This window comes from Amblyomma mixtum, chromosome 2 (assembly GCF_055824585.1).
Source record: "Amblyomma mixtum isolate Tamu chromosome 2, ASM5582458v1, whole genome shotgun sequence".
Lineage (NCBI taxonomy): Eukaryota > Metazoa > Arthropoda > Arachnida > Ixodida > Ixodidae > Amblyomma > Amblyomma mixtum.
Window position 1 is genome coordinate 129,886,037 of NC_143013.1, and position 24,532 is coordinate 129,910,568.

Sequence of the window (24,532 nt, forward strand, 5' to 3'; positions counted from 1 at the left end):
GCGGCTCTTTCGACAGCCCTGACAATGGCGGAGGACGGGGGGGGGGGGGGGGGGGGGGGGGCAGGTGGCTGGTTCTGGGAACGAACTCTTTGAAGGCGGCCAGCAGCGGCGTTGGAGAGCCGGCCGCAAATGAGTCAGTAGCAGCCGCAGAGCAACGAGGAATGTTTTCTCCATCTCGTCTAGGCTTCCTTTTATATTCCTTCCAGGCCTGCTGGGAAGGACAGGAAGAGAGATTACTCCGTGGAGTGAAGGCGGTGGCAGGGGCACTTGAAAAGCTGGCATGAAGACATGCCGCCTTCACCGGTGCCGCAGCTGCTAGTAATTTATGACGACAGTCTGCCAGTTACTGCAGTGTCAGTCTCCTCTCGTTCAGGTTTGCCTGTTCGGCGCGCACAACGCACAAAACCACAGGGCCTGCTGCGCCTGTCATGGGATCAACGTTCGTTGTGGGTGAGCTCAATAAACCAGCTTTTCAACATAAAAAAGCGGAGATGTACACTGGCCTCGTAGAAAATATCAGTTTCAAATGTAGCGTAAGTGTAGGTGTGCTAAAAAGAAAGTGAAATCCTTGCGAAGGAAAACACTCAAATGATTTCACCCCGGTGGAACACATGGTGGCGGAGAGGACCTTAAAAAAAAGTATACTTTGCCGTCGGTTAGTTCCCTTCGCGAGCTGCACAGCGATCTAAAAAGTGAGTTCGTATTCAGCTGGTCGACATCGGGCGCTCCAGTTGGGGCTGGCTCTTTGAATGCGCCGGCCTGCCGCTTTAAGACGCTGCCCTGTGAGCACTGTAACAGCGGGCGTTGACAGTACTGATATAGCTCTCAGCAAATATCGCTAACACAAAGCTGTGCATCGCCTTCCTCTTCCGAACGTCACCTATTCGCTACATCTCCCACATCTGTGTTTTCCTCCCTGGGCACTCTGGGCTCCTTAAATTAGGCAACATATTATTATGAAGCTGGCAACAGCGTGGGACGGCGCGCTGGCGCTAGGCCAGTAGCTGTTATCTCATTGCCATCAGTGATCTCCATCATACTGCAGCTGGCTTTCACGTAACATTCAGTGAAGGCGCGGGGTACGACCCAACGATCATCCTCCTGGTCATCGTTTTTCTCAGCCCTGTGTCTGCATCCCTCCGTCGGCTGTGGGTTCCTGGTCAACGTCGTCGGGCTGAGCCCCAGACTGCCAGACCCGAACCGACCTCTCCATTGCTCCTCCGCCCCTTCCCCGTTATTATCTTCCGACACGACGAATTGGAATCGACGCAGTGACCGACCCGACCTACAAACCCCACCGACCCGAGACGCTGTTCACATGCGATGACCCCCGTACCCCTTCCCATGCCGCTCGGCGCGTCCCTTGCCTAGGCCGTCGTCTCCTGACGACCAGCGGCTCGGAAGCTACGTGGACCGGGACTCGTTTGAATATCTCTTTCATTGTGGCGGCCTGCATTTCACCATCTTGCTATTTCTGTTGCGCCGTCTTCTGAAGCCCATCGCTATTTCGCATCGGTGTCTTGTATTCTCGATCAGGGCGATCGCTCGGTGGCCCTGCGTAGTTTTACGTAGCTGGCAACGACGCAAGATGGCACTCCCGCGCTATGCCAGCCACCATTACATCATCTAATTGCCATCAGTCACGTCGTCTCACTGTTCGGCTGGGCGTCACGAAACAGTATACCAACGTCAGTACAGAGATATGCATTCCCCCGACGAGGGTGCTGAAAATTGCTCTGCACCACATAAACGACAGTGCACTAAAGACACGACTATCTTCAGTAACTGCTTACATTCTCCACAGAGTTCTTCCGTGTGGTCCATGTGCACCGTTGACAAAGCAAATATTGCCCTCCCCAATTTGAGAAAAGGACGTTCCACATATCCACCTAGCTGCACGATCTCAGCGAACCAATTTATTCATCTTGCGACAGATAGCTAGACAATGGGTAGTTTATCAAACTGCAAGGCGGCTTCGTAGTAGCTTCGTTGCATTTTGAGAATATAAAATTGCCAACCAGTCTCCTGCAAGCCCAGATATGGGTAAGATCTGCCTGGCGCATTCAACCACTGAGATGATTACACTGTACTCGGGCACGTTAGGGCATATTGGGAAACCGGAAGGCACATGAAGCGGCCGAAAATGGGCTTCACGAAAGGAATTTCTGATGAACGTTCTTTTAAATTGTAGTTCAGAATGGCGCAAAAGACACAAACACAGGAAAAAAGGGGATGACACAAAGAGCGCCTTCCTGTGTGTGTGTCTTTTGCGCCATTCTGAACTACAATCATGAACCAACTAGCCACAAAGCAAGTTCTTCTGCAACGCAGTTCTTTTAAAGTTGGTCCCTTCGATAATGGCGAAAATTTACTCCATAAAAATGATCTCTAAACGGCGATGACTATATCGTAATTCCTTATTGCTGCATTCCACTCACAAAAATAAAAATTGGAAGGGATGCCTAAGCTCCACCCTAAGGGCATAAAACCATGAACTTAACGAGTTAATGTCCATATGTGCGAAACTGGTCGTTCTCGATTTAACGTTGATAAATCCCTGGTAGTCCTCATACTACTGCTAGAGCAGTGGTGCAGCGATTAAAGTACGTGCGACTGCCCTGCGATGCGATGGCAGGCGCTGCCAGTGGTAGGGCTTGCGCGACCCAGGATGCGCTTTGCAAGCAGCCTCTCGAAATCAATAACTAATTTAACTGCAAACTTTCATGGTGGTCAGCATCAGGGCCAATCAGCGCGTGCTCACCAGCCATGGGCAGGCTCCCGGTACTCCGCTAATGGCAACGGTAACACTGGACATGGTATGCTAAAGGAGATTAATGAAGGCTTTTACGCAACTACCTCGACATCTTGAAGATTTCCATCATCGGCTCAAGCGAACGCTCTCTTGAAGAGATGTCAAGACCCCGAGGGACATGGAGACTGTCGAGCTGAATTTTGTAACACCCGGCATGTGGAGATGAGAGATGGTAGTCGTACCCTGCCCATTATAGCAGAGCCCTGCATTTGTATTTTCCTTTGCAACATCCAAAACATTGACAGCTTGGAAACGGTGATTTGTATCACTGTTTTAAATCTCTGCATATGTTTCTAAAGCAGGAAAAATGTCTTGTTACATCCTTTTGCCTTCCTCATTCTCTGCATCCTTATCCTAACTGCCCCCCCCCCCCCCCCTCATTGCCCCAGTGCCGTTCCCTGTGGAAAATGTGAGGTCGGCGTGATGAACACGTTCGTTGAATTTTCTGCTTTTTCAGTAAAGTGCTTCCGCTCTTCCAGGAGAGAATCAAGCTTTGTCGAGGCTCGAGGTCACAAAGGTACTGTCAGTTAATATTAAAGCCCTGTAAGGAGTAGTCATATCATTTAAACCGTCTGAGTGGCAGTGCTTCTTAAGTTCTTGAACTCAAATTGCACACAGGTTTCTGGCCTGCGGAGTAGATCAATATGCGCCCGTCTCAGAACACATTTTCGCAAAGTATAGTCAACCGCGCAAAAGTAGACAGCTGTGACAACAAGGAAAAATTTCATCAAGGAATGAAGGGAAAATATCAGTGCGAAGGTATTTCCCGGCTGCCTTTACACGCGCATTTTTCGCGCTACATTAATACGTCTGCGTTTTTGTTCTGTGCAAAAGCCATCCACCCGCTCTTCAGGCAAGACAATCCCAAAACGATGTGTGCACAACAAAAGGGCAATCTTTCCGTGGTTCAAAATACGTTATCAGTTGGTAAACCTATAGCGATACCATACTCACAGAGCCTGCAGTTCAATTTGACAAAAATTCAGGAGGTCTTCGTTAGCGAGTAAGTACTGTTACTATAGAACGCGGTTGCATTTTGAAGGAAAGGTAAGAGTTGGAATAATAAATTTCGTACAGTATTTACCACGGGTCAGTGATCAGAGCTTATTGGTGCGTGCTCACGACGTGAACATGTTATCTTCATGCCACAGTTGCGCTTCATTAGTAAACGGGAAGAAAGGAAGCGCACGTGGATTAGCTTCATAGTCATTGGGGTCAGTGTGACGAGATTTTTTTAGTTTATTGCATGAAAGTAACCAATGTAAAAAAAAATTACGCTTGTGCCTGCCCAATAAGTTTCCAGAATTTATGTAGATATGTCAGTTGAGGCATGCGTCACGTCACTGGTTTTTAACGTTCAGCGTTGGGCAATATTTCAAAAGCAAAAAACTAGATGAGGACAACATGGAACTTAAAAGCGAGTTGTTACGCCCAGTGAAGAGTTTAAAGGAAGTCCGTCTAGTCGAAATAGTACAGACGGGGTGAAAAGTTCGGCCCTTCTCCCATATCCGAATCGTGCCGCATTCCATGCGGTGCCACCTGACGGTGCACTCGTTTTGTCAGGACCAGTCTGACCGTAGGAGTGCGTCGTCAGCTGGTGCCCGATTGCAGTGTTCGGATCTTGGAGAAGGGTCAGAGACCGCGACCTAATATCATATTTGACTTCTCAAATGTAGTGCCGCTTGCCGAATTGTATTCATTGATCTTATGTGCTACATATGTATGCGGGGACCGAGGCCCCGTCAGGCGTCCCTATGCCTTTAGCTTCAGCCCTCTGTTAGAAGTGGTACAAAAAAAGTAAATAAAATAAGGCAACGCATGTTTTTGTAACACGTAGCATCAGCATTTTGTGTTATAACTAAACTTGTGCGGAAAATATAGGTCAGTTGAAAGTCAGCGCTGTTTTTCGTTGCCTTTTCTGCCCGTCCGTGTCTCGTGTGCGCTGTAAACGCCTACAGCATGAAAAACCAACTAGCCCAAGAAAAGACGATTCGGAAAATATAATTTTGGATATTTTGGATAGCGCTCGTCCTGTCTCCTTCTCTGTCTTTGTCCTAGTTTTATGCGCTAGTCTTTTAATTAACTATGTCAAACCAACTAGCCCAGCTTTCCGCCTTGATAATTTTGGATACCAACTCCTAAGTGAAATCAGGTTCCGGTTCCACGTGGGAGCCGAAACTTCATTTCCTTTGTCTGTTGCCGCCATTTTTGTAGGGCCGTGCAATAAGTGAGGCTAACTGCAGAATAGTTCAAGATCTGGCTCAGCAGCAGATGTGCCTCTGCCAAGTCCTTAACTCAGTAAGGCAGGAATGGACTATACGGAATTTTTTACGCTGTTAGAGAAATGAGTTCGCTATTTGAGTAAAAGGTTCAATATACGATCGATATTCGAACAAGCAGTCCCCGAGAAAGAAAGAAATTAAGTAGAAGTATGAGTACACGGGTGGAGTGCCCCGAGGGGGGGGGGGGGGGGAGGATATTCTTTTGTGCACACGCCACATCTTGAGCACACCGCATTGTCGCACAAGTGGTTACTATCCGGTAAAAACACGTGCCTCGCAAAAAGTAGCAAAGCATCCCTGGAAATCCGCATGCATGGAATACCTCCTAGGTGGAAGCAGCCCCCGTAGACGAAGAGCGGTATCGCTGCCTTTTCCCTGGACACCATGAAGGTCTCCATGATGGAAGGGTAGAAGAGCGCAGCGTTCCGAAACAGTGCACTGCTCAAGAAGTTGATGGCAAAGCACGCTCCCAGCACAGTCCACCTATGGCTGCAGTACCCAGCGGGCCCGTCACCATTCCTCCCAGCATTAGTAGCAGTTGGGGCTGCCATGGACTCTCACGCCTGAAGACGGGTTCCTGTAAAACAGCTGTTCCAGAATACCTGTGAATTTGTGCTAAATGGTGCAATGACCAACAGCGCCGGTTAGTATCGCAGCTAATAATGCAGTCAGACGAGAGGGAACCCTAACCACGGCATGGGCCATGAATAAAACTCACAGGCTATCAATGCGCTTATTACCAGAGAACTCGCGTTAGCATGTGGCACGTGCGTGCCTCTCCGGCTACATGGGCAACGGCGAAAACATGTCCACTTTTTCTTTAACAGTCTCACACCAAACTGCAAGAGAAGTGTAGAGGCGCCTTTCTCCGAAAATGATTTTCTGGCTTCTCCTTTGATGAGCCGTACGTGCACATTTGTGAGGAACATTTCGGTGCCGCTGACATCGTTCGGTACGATCAGTTCGTTGTGAACGAGGGCTCGGCTTCGCTGCGACTTGGGCTGCTCAAGCTAAAGCTTGACGCCGTTACGAGGGTATTCGAATGGCTTCTACGATACTTAACAAAGATGCGCCTATCAGCAAAGCGACGCCTTATCGCATCGGATGCCTGCACAGCAGCAAACGCTCCGGAAATCTCTCGCCTGAGCAACCCTGCCATCGACGGCTCTACAAACGCCGATAATGACGGTGAGCCCCAATGGCAACACAGATCGCTCGCTTGTCTCTGTACGTCAGAGCTTTAAGTACTAAAATAAAGGCAATATCTGGAATGATACCTTTCCGTTTTTGTTTTTTGAGATGTGCAAACTTTACAGAAAGCTTGTCAAACAGCAAAGGCCACCAACAGTCTTAAGGTGCAGAAACGCAAGCTGCAGCTTCGCACGACGAAGTACCACCTTCAAGAGTCTCAACAGGAATTTGCTAGTCACACCACGTGCAAACAAATTGAGAAACTGTGAGCGCAAAATACCCAGCCAGTGCGCGAAAAACTAGAATGCTCAGCTGTCTTTCTGCTTTCTGTAGTATATGTGAGTAAAAAGTTAATTCAGTTAAGATGTTCTCTTTCTCATTTTGTGCATATATACCGCCGAAGACGGCGACGGGTGAGTTGCTAATTTACTTTACTATGTTAAAGTAGACCGCGATACAGGGCTCCAACCAGTGTAACAACGCTGAACAATTAGAACGGCAATAATCGATCTGGATCGGGGCAGTTAGCGGAGCTATGATTGTAGCATTGTCACTATCCGAATAGCGGCACCATGCTGGCAAAATGGTAAAGCTATCCCGGTCGAAATGCCTCATTTGTAATCTCAAAAGATGAAAAAAGAAAATGCCTTCTGCTCTCTAACTTTCGCAAAAAAATTCAGGGGGCACTTTGACTGTCTAAAGTGGGTAGAGGCGGAAGCGTTTTCCGCACCACCTTCGCTGTTTCTGTGGCACCGGTGGCGTCACATATAATTGAGTACTAATTACTAAGTGATGACAAATCACTAATTAATGTTTAATTACTGATTAATGCCTGAATACTAATTAACTGGTAATTAATGAGGCTTAAGCTTCGCCTTTAGGAGTGGAACGCGACAGCGCGTTGTAGCGCTGCCAGGGAGTCTACGGAACACCACCCGTTCAGCGCCATGCCTTGCCCTTTGAACGCAACGCTTTTTGAGGAAAGGAAATGGCGCAGTAATTCTCTGTCATCTCGGTGGACACCTGAACCGCACCGTAGAGGAAGGGAGGAAGTGGGAGTGAAAGAAGATAGATAAAGAGGAGCGGTGATGAAGAAAATGAAAATTGTATTTGAGGAAAGGAAATTACGCAGTAACTGTCTCACAAAATTCAGGGGGCACTTTTTTGACCTAAAGTGTGGTCACTGATGCCCCTAAGAGTGGAACGCGACAGCGTCTTGCAACGCTGCCAAGGAGTCCATAGAACGCCATCGCCCATTCGGTTCTACGCCTCGCTCGTCAGTAAATTGGTTTTTGAGGAAAGGAAGTGTATCTGTCTCTCATTTGTAGGTGGACACCTAAACCTCGCGGGAAGAGAATGGAGGAGGACGAGAGTGAGTGAAGACACCGTATTCACTAGACGCGCCTTTGTTCATTCCAAACCATCGAGCAGGCATGGCGGAGCAGGAAAATTACATCATATTTATAAAGATCCTGCACAGTATTAGGCGAAGCAGGATGGCTGTACGACACTGTGATGAAGATGCGCGTTCTGTCCGCGATTACTTCAAAGAAAACATATTTAAGCTACGTGAAGTGTACAAGGAGCTATGTTTTGGAGATGAAGTTATCGAGTTGATGGGAGAGTTGTGTTCCCTGAGACAGTTTTGATTTTCTCACGCGAGTGAAACACATGTCCGTGCTTGTTGTTTGAGTGTGCAGCGCAGAACGTCTGTTTATGATCTGTTGTAATCTGTCAAAACAGGCAATAAAGACAAAAAAGCAGGCATGGCGGAGTGGGTAGCATGCTCGTCTCTCACGCCGAAGACCGGGGTTCGATTCCTGAGCTCGACCAACATTTCTTAATCGGTTTTATTTATTTATATGGCCTGACTAGTAAAGCTAATTAGGCTAATTGGGTAATTTAGCAATTAACTAAGCTCAGTCCCACCTACTTGGAGCATCACTATACGATCCCTTCAATTGGTTGCTGATTACTAGCCAAAGTACAATTGGCCCGGTTTGAAATTCGCGCACAGTGACGTCACGACCGTTTCCACCAATTGAAAAGCGTGACATTTTCTGTCGACAACTGCTGCTTACAACGATGAGACATTAAAGGCTTCCGCCTTAATAAGCCAAATGCAAAGTGGTCTCTAAGGAGGAATGCCGTGATGACGCGCATATAGCAACACCGACATTTTAGCCCGCTCTGCCGCAGCAGTCGCACAAGCTTAGCCTAGCCATGCTTTAAACCATGAGCTATAATCTCACGCCAGCTAGTGCGCAGTGTATTGCTCTATAACGTAGAGCGCTGCTAAACCTGCAGTCGTGACCATTGAACTCGGGTGAGCAACGCAAGCGGTATTTAAATCCAGTGAGTGCCGTCTGCTAACACGGGCTTTGCCTTACCGCGTACTGCGTTTCGTTCATGTGCTTGTTGTTGTAGGTCAGCGATCAAACCGCACTTTTCACCAGTGTTGTAATGTCAAATTAAGCATGAAAAGTCTCTACGCAGCAGCGCCCTTTCTCTGTTCAAGGTTAGATTTATGTGTATGGGCCAACGCCCCAAAGCGACTCAGGCTATGAGGGACGCCGTAGTGAAAAGCTCCGGAAATTTCAGCCACCTGGGGTTCGTTAACGTGCACTGACATCGCACAGTACACGGACCTCCAGAATTTTGCCTCTATCGAAATTCGACCCTCCGTGGCCGGGATCGAACCCGCGTCTATCGAGTCAGCAGCCGAGAGCCGTAACCACTGAGCCGCCGCGGCGGCTTTCGCTATACGTCAAGCGGGCTAGGATTATGAAACTGTAACAGATGAATGACGTACGCTTCAATCACTTGTAAATAATTAAATGACCAAATAATCGGACGCACGTGAGAGGAACTTTTTTTTCTTACAACTACATAATACGCCGCCGGACCGGTGAACTTTCGATCACCGGTGGTGCCTCTAGCGGCCGCTTTTGTCCTCAAAAGAAACTTCGGCGGGAGTTTCATAGCCATAAAGCTATTGAAGGACTCTTCTACCACTTTCAGTTCAAATCGTGTGAAGCGCAAATTGAAGAAGAAATGAACGGCGGCGCAACAAGGACACTAACAAGTGAGGGGACACCACATGCGCACACTACTAACTGTTTATTGCATGGAAAGGTGGCATATTTAAACATACAGCTCAGGCATGAAACTCATCGTATTATCGCTCCGAACCCAACACGTGGAAAAAGGCGGCAACATCAGGGTAAAAGACATGAACCCTTAACCTCTGCAGAAAAAACTAAACGATTTTGATAACAGAACTTTGAGCAGGCCATCTCGTAGCAAATTGAAACCTGTGGGAAAATTGGCTTGCAGACATCGCATGGTAAATGTAGAAAACGGTAAAACATTAGCATTTTGGAGAACATTTAAAATAAAAGCGCTAGAAATTTCAACTGTTCCACAAGACGTGACGACGAAAGACTATATATAATCCTTTTTGACTACTCAGGTGCCTAAGTGCAATATATCTTCGGAAACAGATAAATTCTCTGCTAGAAGGCTGCTAAATAGAAATTCTGTTTTTTGAAAAATAGTTCTCATCTCACCATATTCAGTAAGGAGAGTAGATATGGCTCTAAAGCGCTTATGTAGAATAGAACGTATAGTTAAAAATGTAATCATAAAATTTGAGTATTAAGTGGCAACTCCTGGCAAACCCCTGAATGAAGGGGAAATACCCAGCCTTAGAATATTCATCCCTACATAGTTACAGCGCGAAACATAGGACAAGAAAGGAGGACAGAACAGAGCGCTGCGTTTTGTCGTCATTCCTTGTCTGGTCGTTTGCGCGGTAACTATAAAAGATCGACGCAAACCCGCCCAACAGATTGTTTTTTAGAACGTGCCGCAGTTTTTTACAACCACCTCACAAATATCACAACCACTGAAGTCGAGAATGGACGTCGTAAAGTTTTCCATTCATAGTTCTTACAGTCGGAAAAGATCATGTGGTAAGCTTGAATGTTTTACTTCTGTTACCACTACGACTTGGAATAAAGATGCGCCTTTTTAGTCAGTATACGATATCTGCTCCTCTGCGATAAAAAATTGGAAAAGCTTTTTATGCAAAATAAATATTTTTCTGATTTTTTCATTTTTAAAACTACGCGAACATTGCACGAATTTCAGGCAAATATTTTTGAGAGTTATGAGAGTTTGCAAGCAGAGACAGTGCCCCGTTTTTTGGTACGTTCTGTAATATGTACTAACTGAAAGCAAAATTTTTGCATTTGATAATACTCCGTTTATGTTTTTTTTTTGTACTAGTTGTTTTATTATAGCCATAATAAGCACTAAACCTAGAACTAGAAAGCAGAGTTTTGTTTAAGAAACTCTCCTTGCTAAACACAAAATACAAAATCGGGGTTACTTGACAATTCCACGCGATTCATGTTGCGCCGAATTTTTTTTCCGCCTCTTGTGGCTCTTAAGTTTTAAAAACACGTGATTTATCTCTTTTTCCCTACTTTTTCTCATTATGAGAATAAATTATTTTTTTCTCAGGGAGTGCATAAGGCTGATGCTTATTTCACTTTTTGCGATTACCTTGCACCCCATTCCTTAATGGAAATCATTGTTTATTATGTCTTAAATCACTTGACCGGAATATTTTTAAAATATGGGAGTGGTGTTTAATACTTCCTAAGCCCGGCTGTGATAAGGGTGGCCGGAATATTGCGAAGCTTTATTCTGGTTTTGTCATCCTTCTGCGCAATAGGTGCACGTCATATTAGTCTCTTTGATCCTACCTCGTTGCGCACATGTCCAATGTCGCTTGGTGGCAACACCAGATGCCGTAGGCAACATTAAGCAATATGCCCTGATTTAATGTTTTACAACAGAGGGAGCAATTGTAACAAGCCTTCATGGGTGCAAGACAGATGCGTACAGATGTAGTGCACTACCAACTGCGTCCTTTAGTAGGTAGCCATATGAGGCTTCCACATAAGACACGGCGCCAGCACTAGCGGTTTTTGTTTTTCTGAAAAAAAAAAAGGCGCGCCTGACTTAAGTGCCCGGACATGGAGGCCAGCAAATTGTGGGGCGAACACTGTGTACATCTCGATGAAAGCTTCGCACCGTCACAAAGTCTTGGCATGCAGAGAGAGAGAAAGGAATTTTAATGAGGGAAAGGTTGAGAGCTCGAGTGGTCTCCGCTTTTGTGAATTCTCGTAGACGAAACAATGGCACATTTTTCTAAGGCCATGCATAGCCCACCGAGTTCTTGCAACTACCACTGAAGAAATGTTTCTGAGAGTGGAAGATGCCTTAATGACGGAAATGCCTGTGATGGTTCCTAATGACTTAACACCATGCGACATGAATACTTTTATTCGTGAACGATCGTCCGAAAAGTGTTCTCTATCACAGTAGGCTCTTTTTAGTAGGACTGTTCATTGACGCCTGAAAAACGGATGCGGAAAGAACACAAGCAGAATCTGAAATTCTGAATAGATTTTTTTATTTCTTTACTTTTTATTTCTTTATCTCGTTTTTTCGGTGAAAAAACTGGAACAGATAGGCAATCTCGTGAACGAAGAGCTAGTGAATTTGTCAGTGTGGCTAAGGGCAAATAGCTTAACACTTAACACGTCTAAAACAAGGAACATAGTGTTTCGCTCTGCGTACAGGCATATAGACACGCATTTTCTAAAAATTTCTTTCGACAATTCTCTGTTGGAAGAAGTTGGCACTATAAATTATCTAGGCATCGTTTTGGATTACAACCTCAACTGGAAACCACACATTGCGCATGTGCGTTCCAAATTAGCATCATCATGTTATGCTCTACTCACAAGTAGAGTGCACTTTGACAAAACTGTCCTAAAAATCATTTACTACTCAGTATTTCATTGTCACCTCGCTCATTTTTGCCACTCACGGGGCTCCACCTTTAAAACCTACTTGAATTCCGTTATACGCCTTCAAAAATGGGCGATGCGTACTGTGACATTCTCCAACCTACACCCGCCAAGCCGTCTGCTTTATCAAGAAAAAATACTTCCGTTCATGCTTGTGTTTTAGGTTAAGGTGTTATGTACAGTTTGCAACATTATATCGAACAACTACCCAATCCAAATCTATATTTTTACTATGTCTACCAGTAACACCACGAATGCTAGCCATCTCCACTTCAATCTCCCTGTATCACGCAACATTTATGGCAAGTGACTACCGCAGTTTTATGGTGCAAAAATTTTAAATGATATCCCGCTGGAGGTGAAAATATCCACGAACTTCGAATACTCAGTAAAAAGATTTGTTCATAGCAGTATGTAGTAATTACATGTAGTGTTCCCAATTTTCTGTTTGTTTCTTTTTCTTTGTGTACGATGTCTGGGATGCATTTCCATTATTTGTACTTGTGATGCCAAGTGTGCGTAAGTATAGGCCCGAACTAGCTATGGCTGTGGGCCGAACAGATTCTGATGTATAATTTGTGTTTTATTGAACAAATGACTGACTGACTGACCGACTCACTCATTTCCACAGCGCTCTTTTTGGTTTTTAGGGTTCTCCTTGTCCCCGTCATGCAGCGCGTCGACCACTGTTGCGTGAAAATATATATTAATTTCATCTGGGGTAGTCGACGACTGTTCTGAGGGCGAAGAAGCGTTCACACCGTATGTCGTGGCAACCTTTACAAGATTTTGCGAGGTTTTATGCAGGTGTGTGCATTACAGTAGGTCTCATTTTATGACGTGGTCCATATTCACTGTGATGCATGTGCTGTGATTTAAGCTTGATATGCAACGACTACGGAACCTTGGATTGCCCACTCTGGTCAGTGGGTTGCCATATTCAGGGCAACCCACTGACCGCGGGCGGCAAGCCTGTTGTAGAAAAGTGTTCTGGAGACGTATGCGCAGCTTTTTCTCAAGTCATTTTTAGGCAATAGATGGCCTTACCCAACAGTTCTGGACAAAAGCATTTCTGAGCGAGAAAGCGTTTACGAACGCAGTTTAATGTAATGTAATGTAATGTAATGTAATGTAACGTTAATTAAAGTTAATGTAATGTAAGATTTCACTATAGCAATTAATATATCCGCATATCGCTCGGCGACAGTCTTGTATAATTTTCTATTAACGTTTTTGCTGTCGTCAAGAGCGTTCCGCATCTGTTTTTCCTTGGCAGCTTTAATAGTTCGATGCGATTCATGGAAACACTTTAAAACAAAAATTTTGCTACATATAAGAAGAATGGGCCTTCAATATTTGAGTGGCCGTGTCTTATAATTTTCCAGTTCTCAAAAATTTTTCTCACGGAATGTTGGACATGCATCCCTTTTCATAAGTGCAGAGTGTGACAAGGTGCAGATCAACAGGCCTTTCTTAGTTCGAAGAGCGTAACTACAGCAAACTTGGCTATCCTGAGATAAAGTCTGAACCAAGTGTCAAAACCTGATGCAGTCTTCAAGTGGCACTTCATGAGCAAAACTCAAAAGTGTGTGGAAATTTCATTAAGTTCCGTTACCCTTTTAAACAACGCGCTATTAAGAAGTGTTTTGCAGACAACGTTGTTGCCAATCCACATTTCCTTTCTAAAATAACCACGAAAAAAATGCTGCCAGATTTACAATGACGGAGCATGTTTTTTTTCCATGCCCTTTTCTGGGAACATGCCCTTTTCTCGTATACCCAATGATGATGTCATTTGAAAGAGCGAGTGACAATTTCTTCTACTTGAGGTCTGAAGACATCCTTACAGCATATGAGCTTATAACGTATTCGCAAACTATACAAACCAATTTTTCAGGAAAACCTGTGTGCTTGAATATTTTTTTCTTTTGCCGTGCAAACTATAAGGGAATGAACCCTTCGGAAGCCGCGGTAGGCAAGAAAACATTTCTCCTAAGCACATCCCACGACGGCCCGCGCGCACCTCCACTTCGTGAACACGTGACCACTATCTGCACGTTCCACGCGCTGCCTTCGCCGCAAACGCTTCAAGCGCCTCAAAGTGTCGTGTGCTGGGGCACTGACCAATCAACTCCGCATTAAATGTTCTGATTTGCAGAGAATATTGCAACGTTTACGCCACCCGGCGTAATGCTGCAATCAGGAGCATTATCTGTCTTTGATTTGGGCTACTTACAAACGCAAATGTTCCAAAAAAGGGAACATTCGCATGATACTCACTCCCAGTGATAGACAGACAGGCTTTAGTCTATTTTTCTTCGACAAAATCTGCAAAAGTTCTAGATAAAGTTTACATTTTTTCATTAATTTTTTTCCCTGGACAAACGCTCGAGAAACACTTTGTCGTAAGAGCGCCCGAAATATTCCTGTTTTTAGGGATAATTACGTGTTTGAATATCGCGTTAATAAATGTACAAGTCTATTATGTTCCACGATTATCAAACGCTGTGCGAAAATTTAAATGTCGACTTTGAAGGAAAATAAAAAATTGAGTTTCATTCTTCCAATATTGGAACATACGTGAGTACAAGGTTAAACACGGATAAAATGTCATTTGCGGCTCAGTGGCACTCCTGCGAGAAGGGACTTTTAAAAGTATTAAAAAATCATCCACATATCTAAAATGCCCTTAAACACGAGCATCATAAAGACTGTAACGCAAGAGATTATCAGAACTGGATACAAATATATGTGGCACAATACAGAAACCACAGCGGAGCCAGCAGGAATTCCATTCGTCTATCAGTAGCTTCCATCGTCATGCTCAACGACAGTGGACAATAGGAAACGTGTTATATGTTTCAGAATTGAGTTCACAGCTGTTTCAGGTTTATTTCAAGAGAATAAGGGTTTACGTAGTTAAACCCAGTACGTTCGAAACGATGTGCTTATTCTTCAATTGGATGGGACGTTTCAACTACCACTTAACGGTATGACGCAATACCTTTAGTGCAATAAGAATAAAGAATTGGTCATCGTCTATTTAGCATTAATAGATCACGGCGAGTCCTCATGCCACTACCAGCGCAGTGGCGCAGCGGTTAAGTGATTTGCTACTGCATTGTACTTACTGACTTGTAAATGTGGCTTCAGGCGAACGGTTACTATGTTGGCTCAAGAGAAGGAGGCGGTCTTCTTCCTCTTTTTTGATAGAGGCAAAGTTGTTTTCTCGCTTTTCTTTCTTACCTTTTTATCTAGCATTCTCTACAGTTCTTTAATGTGGCTTTGGCAGATTGGATTGGTACTTCCTATTTTGTTTTTGCATGCAGACCTTCGCGTGTATACCGTGTTCTTTGAAGTGGCTTTGAGCACAATATCGGTGAAGTGTTGAGGCAAACGGGGTGTGCGCTCATATATGTACTGCGCACATATCACGAATTTGTCAGGGGTAAAGATTGCGCTTTATGTATTAGAGAAATGATGCCCCGCCATAAAGTTCGACAGCTTCCTGTCACAATGTTAAATAGTGCATTGAAATTCCTGTTGCTGATATGTAGATTATAGAACACGTTATGAAGCCCGCGGCACGATTTTAGGGTACTTGTAGTTTGGAGCGAAAAGTTCAATATTACGTTTAGTAATATTACCAATTTCGCATTGTCGAGTGAAGGCGAAAAATTACGGTAAGGTTTGCGCCACCACCACTCCATGTAACAATATTCACACCAGAAACTGACAAGGCCTGCTGGTTCTAGGATAGCAAATTAATTTGCAGAATTTTCTTCTTCGTTTGAAGTATTTTGAACCGATCACCGCGACTACCTTAGTCCGATTCATTGCAGCTTAATCTTTCCGCGGCAGACCAAACTGTTCAGGTGAGTTGCAGCTGTCAAGAAAATGTTGGTTTTTTGAAAGTTGAAAGTTGAAAGTTTATTGAGTAATACAATAAAAGTTACAATTTTATACAGCGAGAGGTCCCATGGTGCAAGACCGCGGGCGGGACCACCCATGAAAATAAATTTCATTATGCAACATAATATAAAATACACAACACATTAATTAGCGACGAAATATTTAAATACAAACAATGTAATGCACGATAATGTAAAATAAAACACTCACAGATGCCGCGTTACATAGAATCAATAACATAACAAAAAAAATCACAAATTAAGAAGGAAAAGCTTTAGTTTGACCTTCAATAAAGAAAGCGTATTAGTTTGTTTGATGTCTATGTTCAAAGAATTCCAAAATGATACGGATGAAAAATGAAGGCATTGTTTCCCGTAGTTAGTTGTGACCTTAGGTAGTAAAAAGTTATTACGCAGCGCAAAACGTGTGACGATGTCGCTCATGATCGTGCCGGGAGAAAATATGCTTAGCGGGAGATAATGATGAAGAATCTTAAAGAATAGGATGCCATGGTTGTAAAAATAAAGGGCCGAGATAGGTAGAACGTTTAAATCTGTGAACAAAATGCGGCAGGGTGACATTCGAGGGCTATTGGTTATGATGCGCATGGTTTGCTTTTGCAGTTTTATTAAAGGCCAGAGATGAATATGATAGGCGTTACCCCAAGATGTAATAGCGTAGTTTAAGTGGCTGTGGATGATTGCGTAGTAAAGAGATAATAAAGTTTGGACTGGAAAATAGTTTCGGGCTTTAATTAGTGCGCGTAACCCATAAGAAATTTTCTTGCACGTTTCAGCTACATGATGATGGAATTTTAAGTGAGGATCAATGATAACACCAAGAAAAGAAACTCGATCTTGCGGTGAAATAGCAGTACAATTGAGGTATAGAAGTGGTGTGATGGGCAATGACTTCTGAGGGGGATGGAAAATCTGAAAACAAGTTTTAGTGACGTTCACGGACAGGCGGTTAATGTGGCACCAACGCTCAAGAGAATTAAGATCATTCTGTAGGTTAAGAATCAGCTGATAAATGTCCTGGTGCGATGATAGCATGGTAGAGTCATCTGCGTATAGTATACTATTGCAATTCTTTAAACAGGATGGTAAATCATTGGTTTGGTTTTGGTTTTGTGGGGTTTAACGTCCCAAAGCGACTAAGGCTATGAGAGACGCCGTAGTGAAGGGCTCCGGAAATTTCGACCACCTGGGGTTCTTTAACGTGCACTGACATCGCACACCACACGGGCCTCTAGAATTTCTCCTCCAAAGAAATTCTAGCCGCCGCGGCCGGGATCGAACCCGCGTCTTTTGGGCCAGCAGCCGAGCACCATAGCCACTGAGCCACCGCGGCGGCGGTAAATCATTAATGTAGAGTAAAAACAATACAGGGCCAAGAATTGAGCGCTGTGGAACACCCTTGTTAATTAAAGCTATGTTAGATGTATGGTCATTAATAGAGACTATGTGCTCTCGGTCACAGAGAAAGCTCTTCAAGAGCATTAGGGGAGGTCCAGTGATACCATAAGATTTCAATTTGTGAAACAAGATGGAGTGATCAATGGAATCAAATGCTTTGCTAAAATCTATGTAAACTTTTCCTGAGAACATTCCTTTATCAATTGTTAGCCCAACGTAATCTATGAGAGACGCTATTGCAGTACCTGTAGATAGTCCGCGCCGAAAGCCGTGTTGACTATCTGTCAATATGTTAAATTTTTCAATATATCTAGACAACCTTACTGCAATTACTTTTTCTAAAATTTTGTCAAAAAAAAGGAAGAATTGCAATCGGACGATAATTATTTAGCAAAGCTGGATCGCCTTTTTTGAAGACCGGTATTATTTTCGCTATCTTGAGCTGCTTGGGATAACTGCCAGATTTAAAAACGAGATTGCAGATGTGGCTGAGGACTGGAGGAAGCAATGACCGGATACTTTTCACATGCTTTCCATGGATATTGTCAACGCCGGGGCCGGTCGTCTTTAAATTAGCAATTACAGATAGAACTTCGTCTGGACACGTGGGGGTAAGAAAAAAGGAGTGAGGGCAGAGCTCAAGAGAAGGTGTGCATAACGAAGAGAAAGGATAATTAGGTGAATTGAAAAAATAATTGCTAAATGTATAAGCCTTTTCCTCGGGATCAGATAAAGTAACACCACTGTGGAAAATAGATTTAACAACACTAGGTGACTTACGAATATTCAGAAATTCGTCAAGCAGCTGCCATTTTCGTTTAGAATTGTTAGTATGTGTGGATAACTGGTTTTCATAATAACATCGTTTAGCTTTCTTTAGAAGCGACGTTAGTACACTGGAATACCTTTTATATCTCAATTTAAGACGCAGATTGAACGGCTGATGTTTAGTTTTCTTATACATGTTTTCTTTTTTCTTCAGAGAGTTTAACAGAGCAGTAGTTATCCATGGGGAAATGGGGGTAACATATTTTCTCGTGGATGATTGGAGCGATGTGCATTTATTGATTGCTGATGAAATTATTTTCGACAGCTCAAGTACAGCCACTTCTGGGTTCGAGAGACCCAAAATGTATGAAAGATCAGTATTAGATATGGTTTCAAAATATTTTCCGCTATCAAAAACTGACTTCCTCGTGGACATGTTGTTACTACAGCGAGATGATAGTGCGCAAAGAAATACCGGAAAATGATCAGTGACATCACATTCTATCACGCCAACCGGAGGAGCAGTGGGAAAATTCGAGAGAATATGATCAAGTAATGAATGCGAGCCATGGTCAGTACAACGCGTAGGCGTTCTAATTAAATTTGCATAACCATAGCTGTATAAAGAGGTCGTGTAGTCGACACAGATGGGATTAGTCATGTCTAGCATATTGATATTAAAATCTCCCTTAATGAAGACGTTTTTATTTTCGAGTGATAGTTTATGGAGCGCTAGTTCAAAAGCCCGGCAAAATTCAGACGCATCATTTGAAGGAGACCTATAAATAGCGCCGCATATAACCTTCTCTGTGCCACCAGTAGATCGGCAATCAATTTCTATCCAAACCGATTCGCATTTACTCACATTCAAACACAAATGAAGACGTCTTTTGTAAGCAATGTGCTTTGAAATGTAGATAGCCGAACCACCATAGGGGTTATCAACACGGTGTGCGTATTCGCATGAATAGCCAGGAAAAGCATACCAATCTTTATCAAGGGATGATAGCCAAGTTTCAGAAAATGAGATGATGGAAAATTGATGCTGAAGGGAAGCAAGCAAAGCGGTTATGTTAACGTAATTCTTCCGTAGGCTACGAGCATTGAAGTGGATGGCAGACAGACCTTTAGCTTCGGATAAGATCGAAGGAGCATATTCCGGGGAATATGATGCCATGATGGCGGTTAGAAAGATGTAGAACGTCAGCACCCGTATGTCTATTCACGGAAAATTTCAAGGTCATCTACATAATTTATCCGAAAGACTGTGCTGTTCTGCTCCTTCCTAGCTAGAATAACACAGTTCGATGTCCACAAGAAGGCCCATTTGTTATCTTTCTTAAGTTTGTGAGCCTTCGAAAAAAGGTCCTTGTTGTCAGGTGAAAGATGCTCATTGACATAAACAGGAGCCTCCTGCGTTTGAGGGAAACCCAGGCATGTCGTTGTAGGATGTGTTTTCCTAGCTTTTGCCAGGAATTCCGCCTTCTTGTTTCGCGAGAGGAAACGAACAATTATGTTTTTTTCATTCTTGTTTCGTGTTGGAACCCTGTGCACGGTATCCAGATCTTCTGAATTTACGGGACAGTCAATCTCGCTGCCGAGAACCTCAACGATCTTGTTGCAATCTTCGCCCTGAGTCACACGGACACCTCTAATTTCTAGATTGTTCAGACGCGAATATTGTTCCAGGTGGGCAACCCTGCGCACTAGGGCCTCATTGCTCTCGTGTAGTTTCTTGTTCTCTGCAGTAAGACTGGCGTTCAGTAGTAATTGTAGTGAAAATTAACGTAATAACGCATTACTCACGTCGATATGAGTATATCAAATAAATATCGAGGTTAAAAGCTATATGACTACATAAAATGACTATATTAAATAAAAGACTCACGCAGGTCCAAATCTCTGTTCTGAGATTAAAGCTCGTTTTCTCTCGCTACTGTCGGCAACGAAAATGCGATTCGCGAATTCAAATTGCATAAATGGATTGTAACAAAGAATAACTTTATGGAAATGCTCCTGACACCATGCGAGCCGCTTGCCTATTACATAATATTAGGGCGTAGATTTTGGGTGCTTCTCGAAATTTATGCTCGAAATGTGTCACCATGAAACCTCAGAGAAAGGCCGTAAATAAAATATTTTTTGATATCGCTAGGTGTGACGTTCATAGTTTCGCGCTATTCGAATCTATATATATATCCAAGAAGGTGCAACGTCATGTTTCTTTGGTGTTGCCGAAGTGTTAAATTTCTGGAAGATAGAGACCAAAGAACTGTGTATTTGAAATATACATACGACATACGATATATATAGAAGTGTGTATTTTGTTCAAATATCTGGAAAACGGTATTTGCACGCATGTGCGTAAGCTATACGGAGCAAACGGCGAAGCGAAGGGTGTAATTCAAAATGACTAATACTTCATACATAGCAGAAAGCTGCAAAGGGTTCCGAACACTATGTGGAGCAAGGCGTTTCTGCGCTACAGAGCGTTATGAAGCCCACTTGAACTCATTAGGGCTTAGCGAGCGCAACTTTGTTTTCCATAGCCCCTAAAGAGCTTAACTACGAAGGCTAATCGGACAGCGCATTGTCAGGTGGCAGGGCCCGATCCGGCCCTTGTCCTCAAACCGCCCCGACTACTCTTAACCGACTCTTCATGATGAACCTTGCCCTTACACTGTTTCCCTGTGGCAGCGGCACAGAACAGCTGCTCGAACAGAACGTCGCTGCCGTGTAGATCACTCGAGCTCAGGGTTGCGCATGTGGTCTGGAGAGAGAAACAGAAAAAAAAAAGTGGCAGTGCGGACTGTCGGGGAAGAACGAGCCCAAAGAGCCACTGAATACTGCACCCCTCGCCCGTAAGCACTGCACACTCAGTGCTCTCCTTGCTGCTTGGCCATATGGCTGCTCTTTCTTGTGTTCAGTCTGGGATACATATACCCCAGAAAAATCGTTTCCTTGCGGCGGCTTCCGGTGTCTTCGGATGGAGCACTGCGTCAACAACTATGAGTGCAGATTCCCACAAGCCGCTATAAAATGTGTGATGCTTCCTTCCTGTTGGTTGCCAGTTCAGCAATAGCCCAGGTATTCACTGAGAGCTTTAGGACTTTCTGTACGTACACGCTATGCTTGTGAAGACACTTAAAATTGCTCGGAAAATCTCTGGATGTTCACATGCCGCTGGGAGGAGGACAAAAAAGGGTAAAGAGAGAAGAGTTTTTGGCTCCCCTTGATGTGAAGAACAGAAACCTAAAACTGCCGCTCCATTCTTTTTCTCTTTACCGCTCATCAAGATGACATGAACCACCGGTGCACGCTCTGCAAGGCTTTCACTACTAGCTCACGTTCAGCTCATGACCCCTGCGGTAGCTCTCTTTGGACAGCAGAGGGGTGTACGCTAGCCATTTGAGCACATGCCATACGCAGTGACCGTATGAGGGAAATTCCTTAGCGTGCGTACAGAGTGGGTTAAATGTGCCTTGGGGCCTCCTGGGTACATTTTCATTCGGCGGTGCAGGTTATCGCTGGCGCTGCGGTTCAACGTGTATTTATGAGGGTGCCTGTATTGGAGCTCCCTTATACCATACTTATGATGCCGTTGCAAGAAAGTCCACTTCTTATGGAGCATTTATATGGTTCTAAGAACCGATGAGATTACAACTGCGCCAGTAGTCATCTTAACACAGTTGCTTACACTACTTTCGTCTTTTAAGTAGAGGAAATATTTTTGGCATGTGATCATTTTTCCAAGTAATTGCTGTTTTAATTTTTCATTAACCTCTTTAAATTTTATGGATTCGTAAGCAATGGCCACGGAAACTGGTGTTTGCAATGCTGATCTCCGTGGCTATCCTAAGAATTAGTGAACCGTGAGGCCGTGGACGTTGCAGGGAAATGTGCAAAATATATGCATGGACAACTTCATTTCGGAAGAACTAGCACTTGAACTTCTGGCAGCGCCGTTCACTTTGCTTCTCTGGTGTTCCTGTTTAGTCTCCTCTCGGTTTTACAGTGTGTTTAAGTAACACCAGCTCAAGCGAGCTTCGGTCCCACCTGTCACACACCTTGGCTCTCACACAGTGCAGAAAAAAGCATGAAGCCTGGCGCGTACACTCACCTGGCACTCTCCTGGGCCTCCCTCGTGGACGAGGCGGCCGACGCTGCGCGAATGGACGTCTGTCGGTCGCGTAGAGAGGAGCCCTTCACGTCCGCCTGTTGTGTGCGCTTTCGCCTTTTTAATTTTTCACGGAAAACACGCAAAGGCTGTCCTGACGAGCTAGCAGTTCGATTGAGTACATCCGCTCCCTTTCCTAACAGCGCGCGACTGCAGGCTGGGAGATACAGTCACTGGACATCGTTTTTTGAGGTCTAGCACAGGTGTTCGTTCGAGCAGCGCCGCGTATGAACAGGCGATGGGCTAGCGGAAAAACCGCGAGCATCATCCCTATAGCATGCTCTCCAATTAAGCAATCTGTGCTTGTTGGCGGGACGTGGGCCGATCACATCACCTCTCTTAAAGTGGTAGTCTCGCCACTACCTCGTCATGGCAGCTCATGTAATTTTGTAATATGATTCGCTTATCGCTGTGTAAAATGTATTGTCCGGTGCCCACAAAACTGGCTTGCAAGTCACTCACTTCGTCTTGCGAAATCCTTATAGCTGACTGTCGCGATATCACTGTCACAGTCATTGTCTTGAAAAGACAGAGGGATGACTGGAGACAGGCAATGAGCTTGAGGCCCGACACGTACCCGTTCTTGGTGCCACTACAGCGATGGTCCATAACACGTGAAGCGGTGGCGATCCGATAGTTAATGGTGGATATTTGTTCCGGCACTTTTTTGGGACCAATACAGCTGCTCATAAATTTTTTACATAACCCTGGAGTGCGCAGGGTGCCCAGAGTGAAACCTCATCACCAGGGGAAAAAGCAACGGCACGGTGGATAAGTTCATAGCGTCGTTTGCAGGATGCCTGGGAAGCCTTTGTGTTCAATCGCGCAAGTTCATGGCATTGGGTGAGGCGGGAAGTAATTTCTTCGTGGAAGGGCGACGAGCACAGGACGAGGACCGAAAAGAAAGATGCTTCCATGACGAAGGCAAGGTTGAGCACAGTATTGTAGGCAAAGGTAAGAAATGGGAGCAGGGAGTACCAGTTGGTAAAATCAGGTTGAAAGTCCGTGGAACGCATGTCCGAAAATGTCCGAGGACAGCATTTTGTGAGGCCATTGGTCCGGGTGATAAACGGATGTTTTTTGTGCGTGATATTCGAGGCATGAAGAACTTGCTCCAAGATTTCAGAGAGGAAAGCCTTGGCTTAGTCGCTCAGCAGAACCCGAGAGGCTACGTGGCGCAGAATAATGGCATGCAGAAAAAAATGGGCTATCTCTGCTTCGGAGCCTGAAGGAAGAGCAGCAGTTTCTGTGTATCTGGTGGGGTTGACCATGGCGGTGACCATCCAGCGATTGCCCGCCGATGTTAACCGCGGAGGCCCTTAAGGATCGATGCCGACAACTTCAAACAGGGCAACTGGGCAAGGAAGGGGTTGTAGGAGGCCCGCAGAAGTAGACGTTGTCCGTTTATGGAGTTCGCAGGGAACACAGGAGGCAATGTATTTTGCAACAGTGGTAGAAAGGCCCGGCCCGAACTAGCTGCTTCTAAGGCTATCGCAGGTCCTTTGGAATCCTAAGTGACCTGGGTAGGATCATAGCAGAATGCTTGCAACAGGTGACGGCGGAGAGAACGGGAAAAAACAGGAACCCAGGAGTGGCCAAGAGGGTTTTAGATGTAGCAGAGCAGCGTGCCTTTCTGTATTGAAAAATTGGTGAGCTGGCAGTGCAGTCGAGTGTTCGGAGGGTGCGTAGCAGCGATGAGGCGGTCGATGAGTGTTCGACAGTAAGTATCGGACTGGTGACCGGAGACCAGATCTCTGGGCATAGTTGGAAAGACGAAATCATTGGGGGGATTGTCACTTCATGAGGCGATGGGTCCTCAGGGAGGCCTGGTGACGAAGCAAGCGACGTTGGATGGGGTGGCAGCAAAGTAAGCGGACAATGGGACAGAGCGTCGGCATCCTTATGTTATTTTTCGGATTTGTACATGACTGAAAAATCGAACTCTTGAAGGCGGAGAATCCAGCGCCCGAGCCGCCCAGACAGGTTCTTTGAAGAGTTCAACCACAACCGAGTTTGATAGACTATTAGGATCGTGGGGGGAATTTTTTGAACGGCCCATACCACGGCGAGGCACTCCTGTTCGGTTA

The 24,532-nt window shown here is 44.8% G+C and overlaps 1 protein-coding gene across 1 annotated transcript in view; it reads right to left on the reverse strand.

Moving 5' to 3' along the window:
• Nucleotides 1-22,568, reverse strand: part of LOC149360896 (uncharacterized) — a 101,843-nt gene extending 79,275 nt beyond the window's left edge. Inside the window, exons 1-3 of the mRNA XM_089567950.1 lie at nt 22,389-22,568; nt 20,948-21,038; nt 5,417-5,682 (exon numbers count right to left, since the gene is read on the reverse strand). Coding sequence (XP_089424076.1) covers nt 5,417-5,645 — 229 coding nt within the window. The 5' untranslated portion in view covers nt 5,646-5,682; nt 20,948-21,038; nt 22,389-22,568. The remainder of the gene's footprint in view (nt 1-5,416; nt 5,683-20,947; nt 21,039-22,388) is intronic.
• Nucleotides 22,569-24,532: the final 1,964 nt, after the last annotated feature.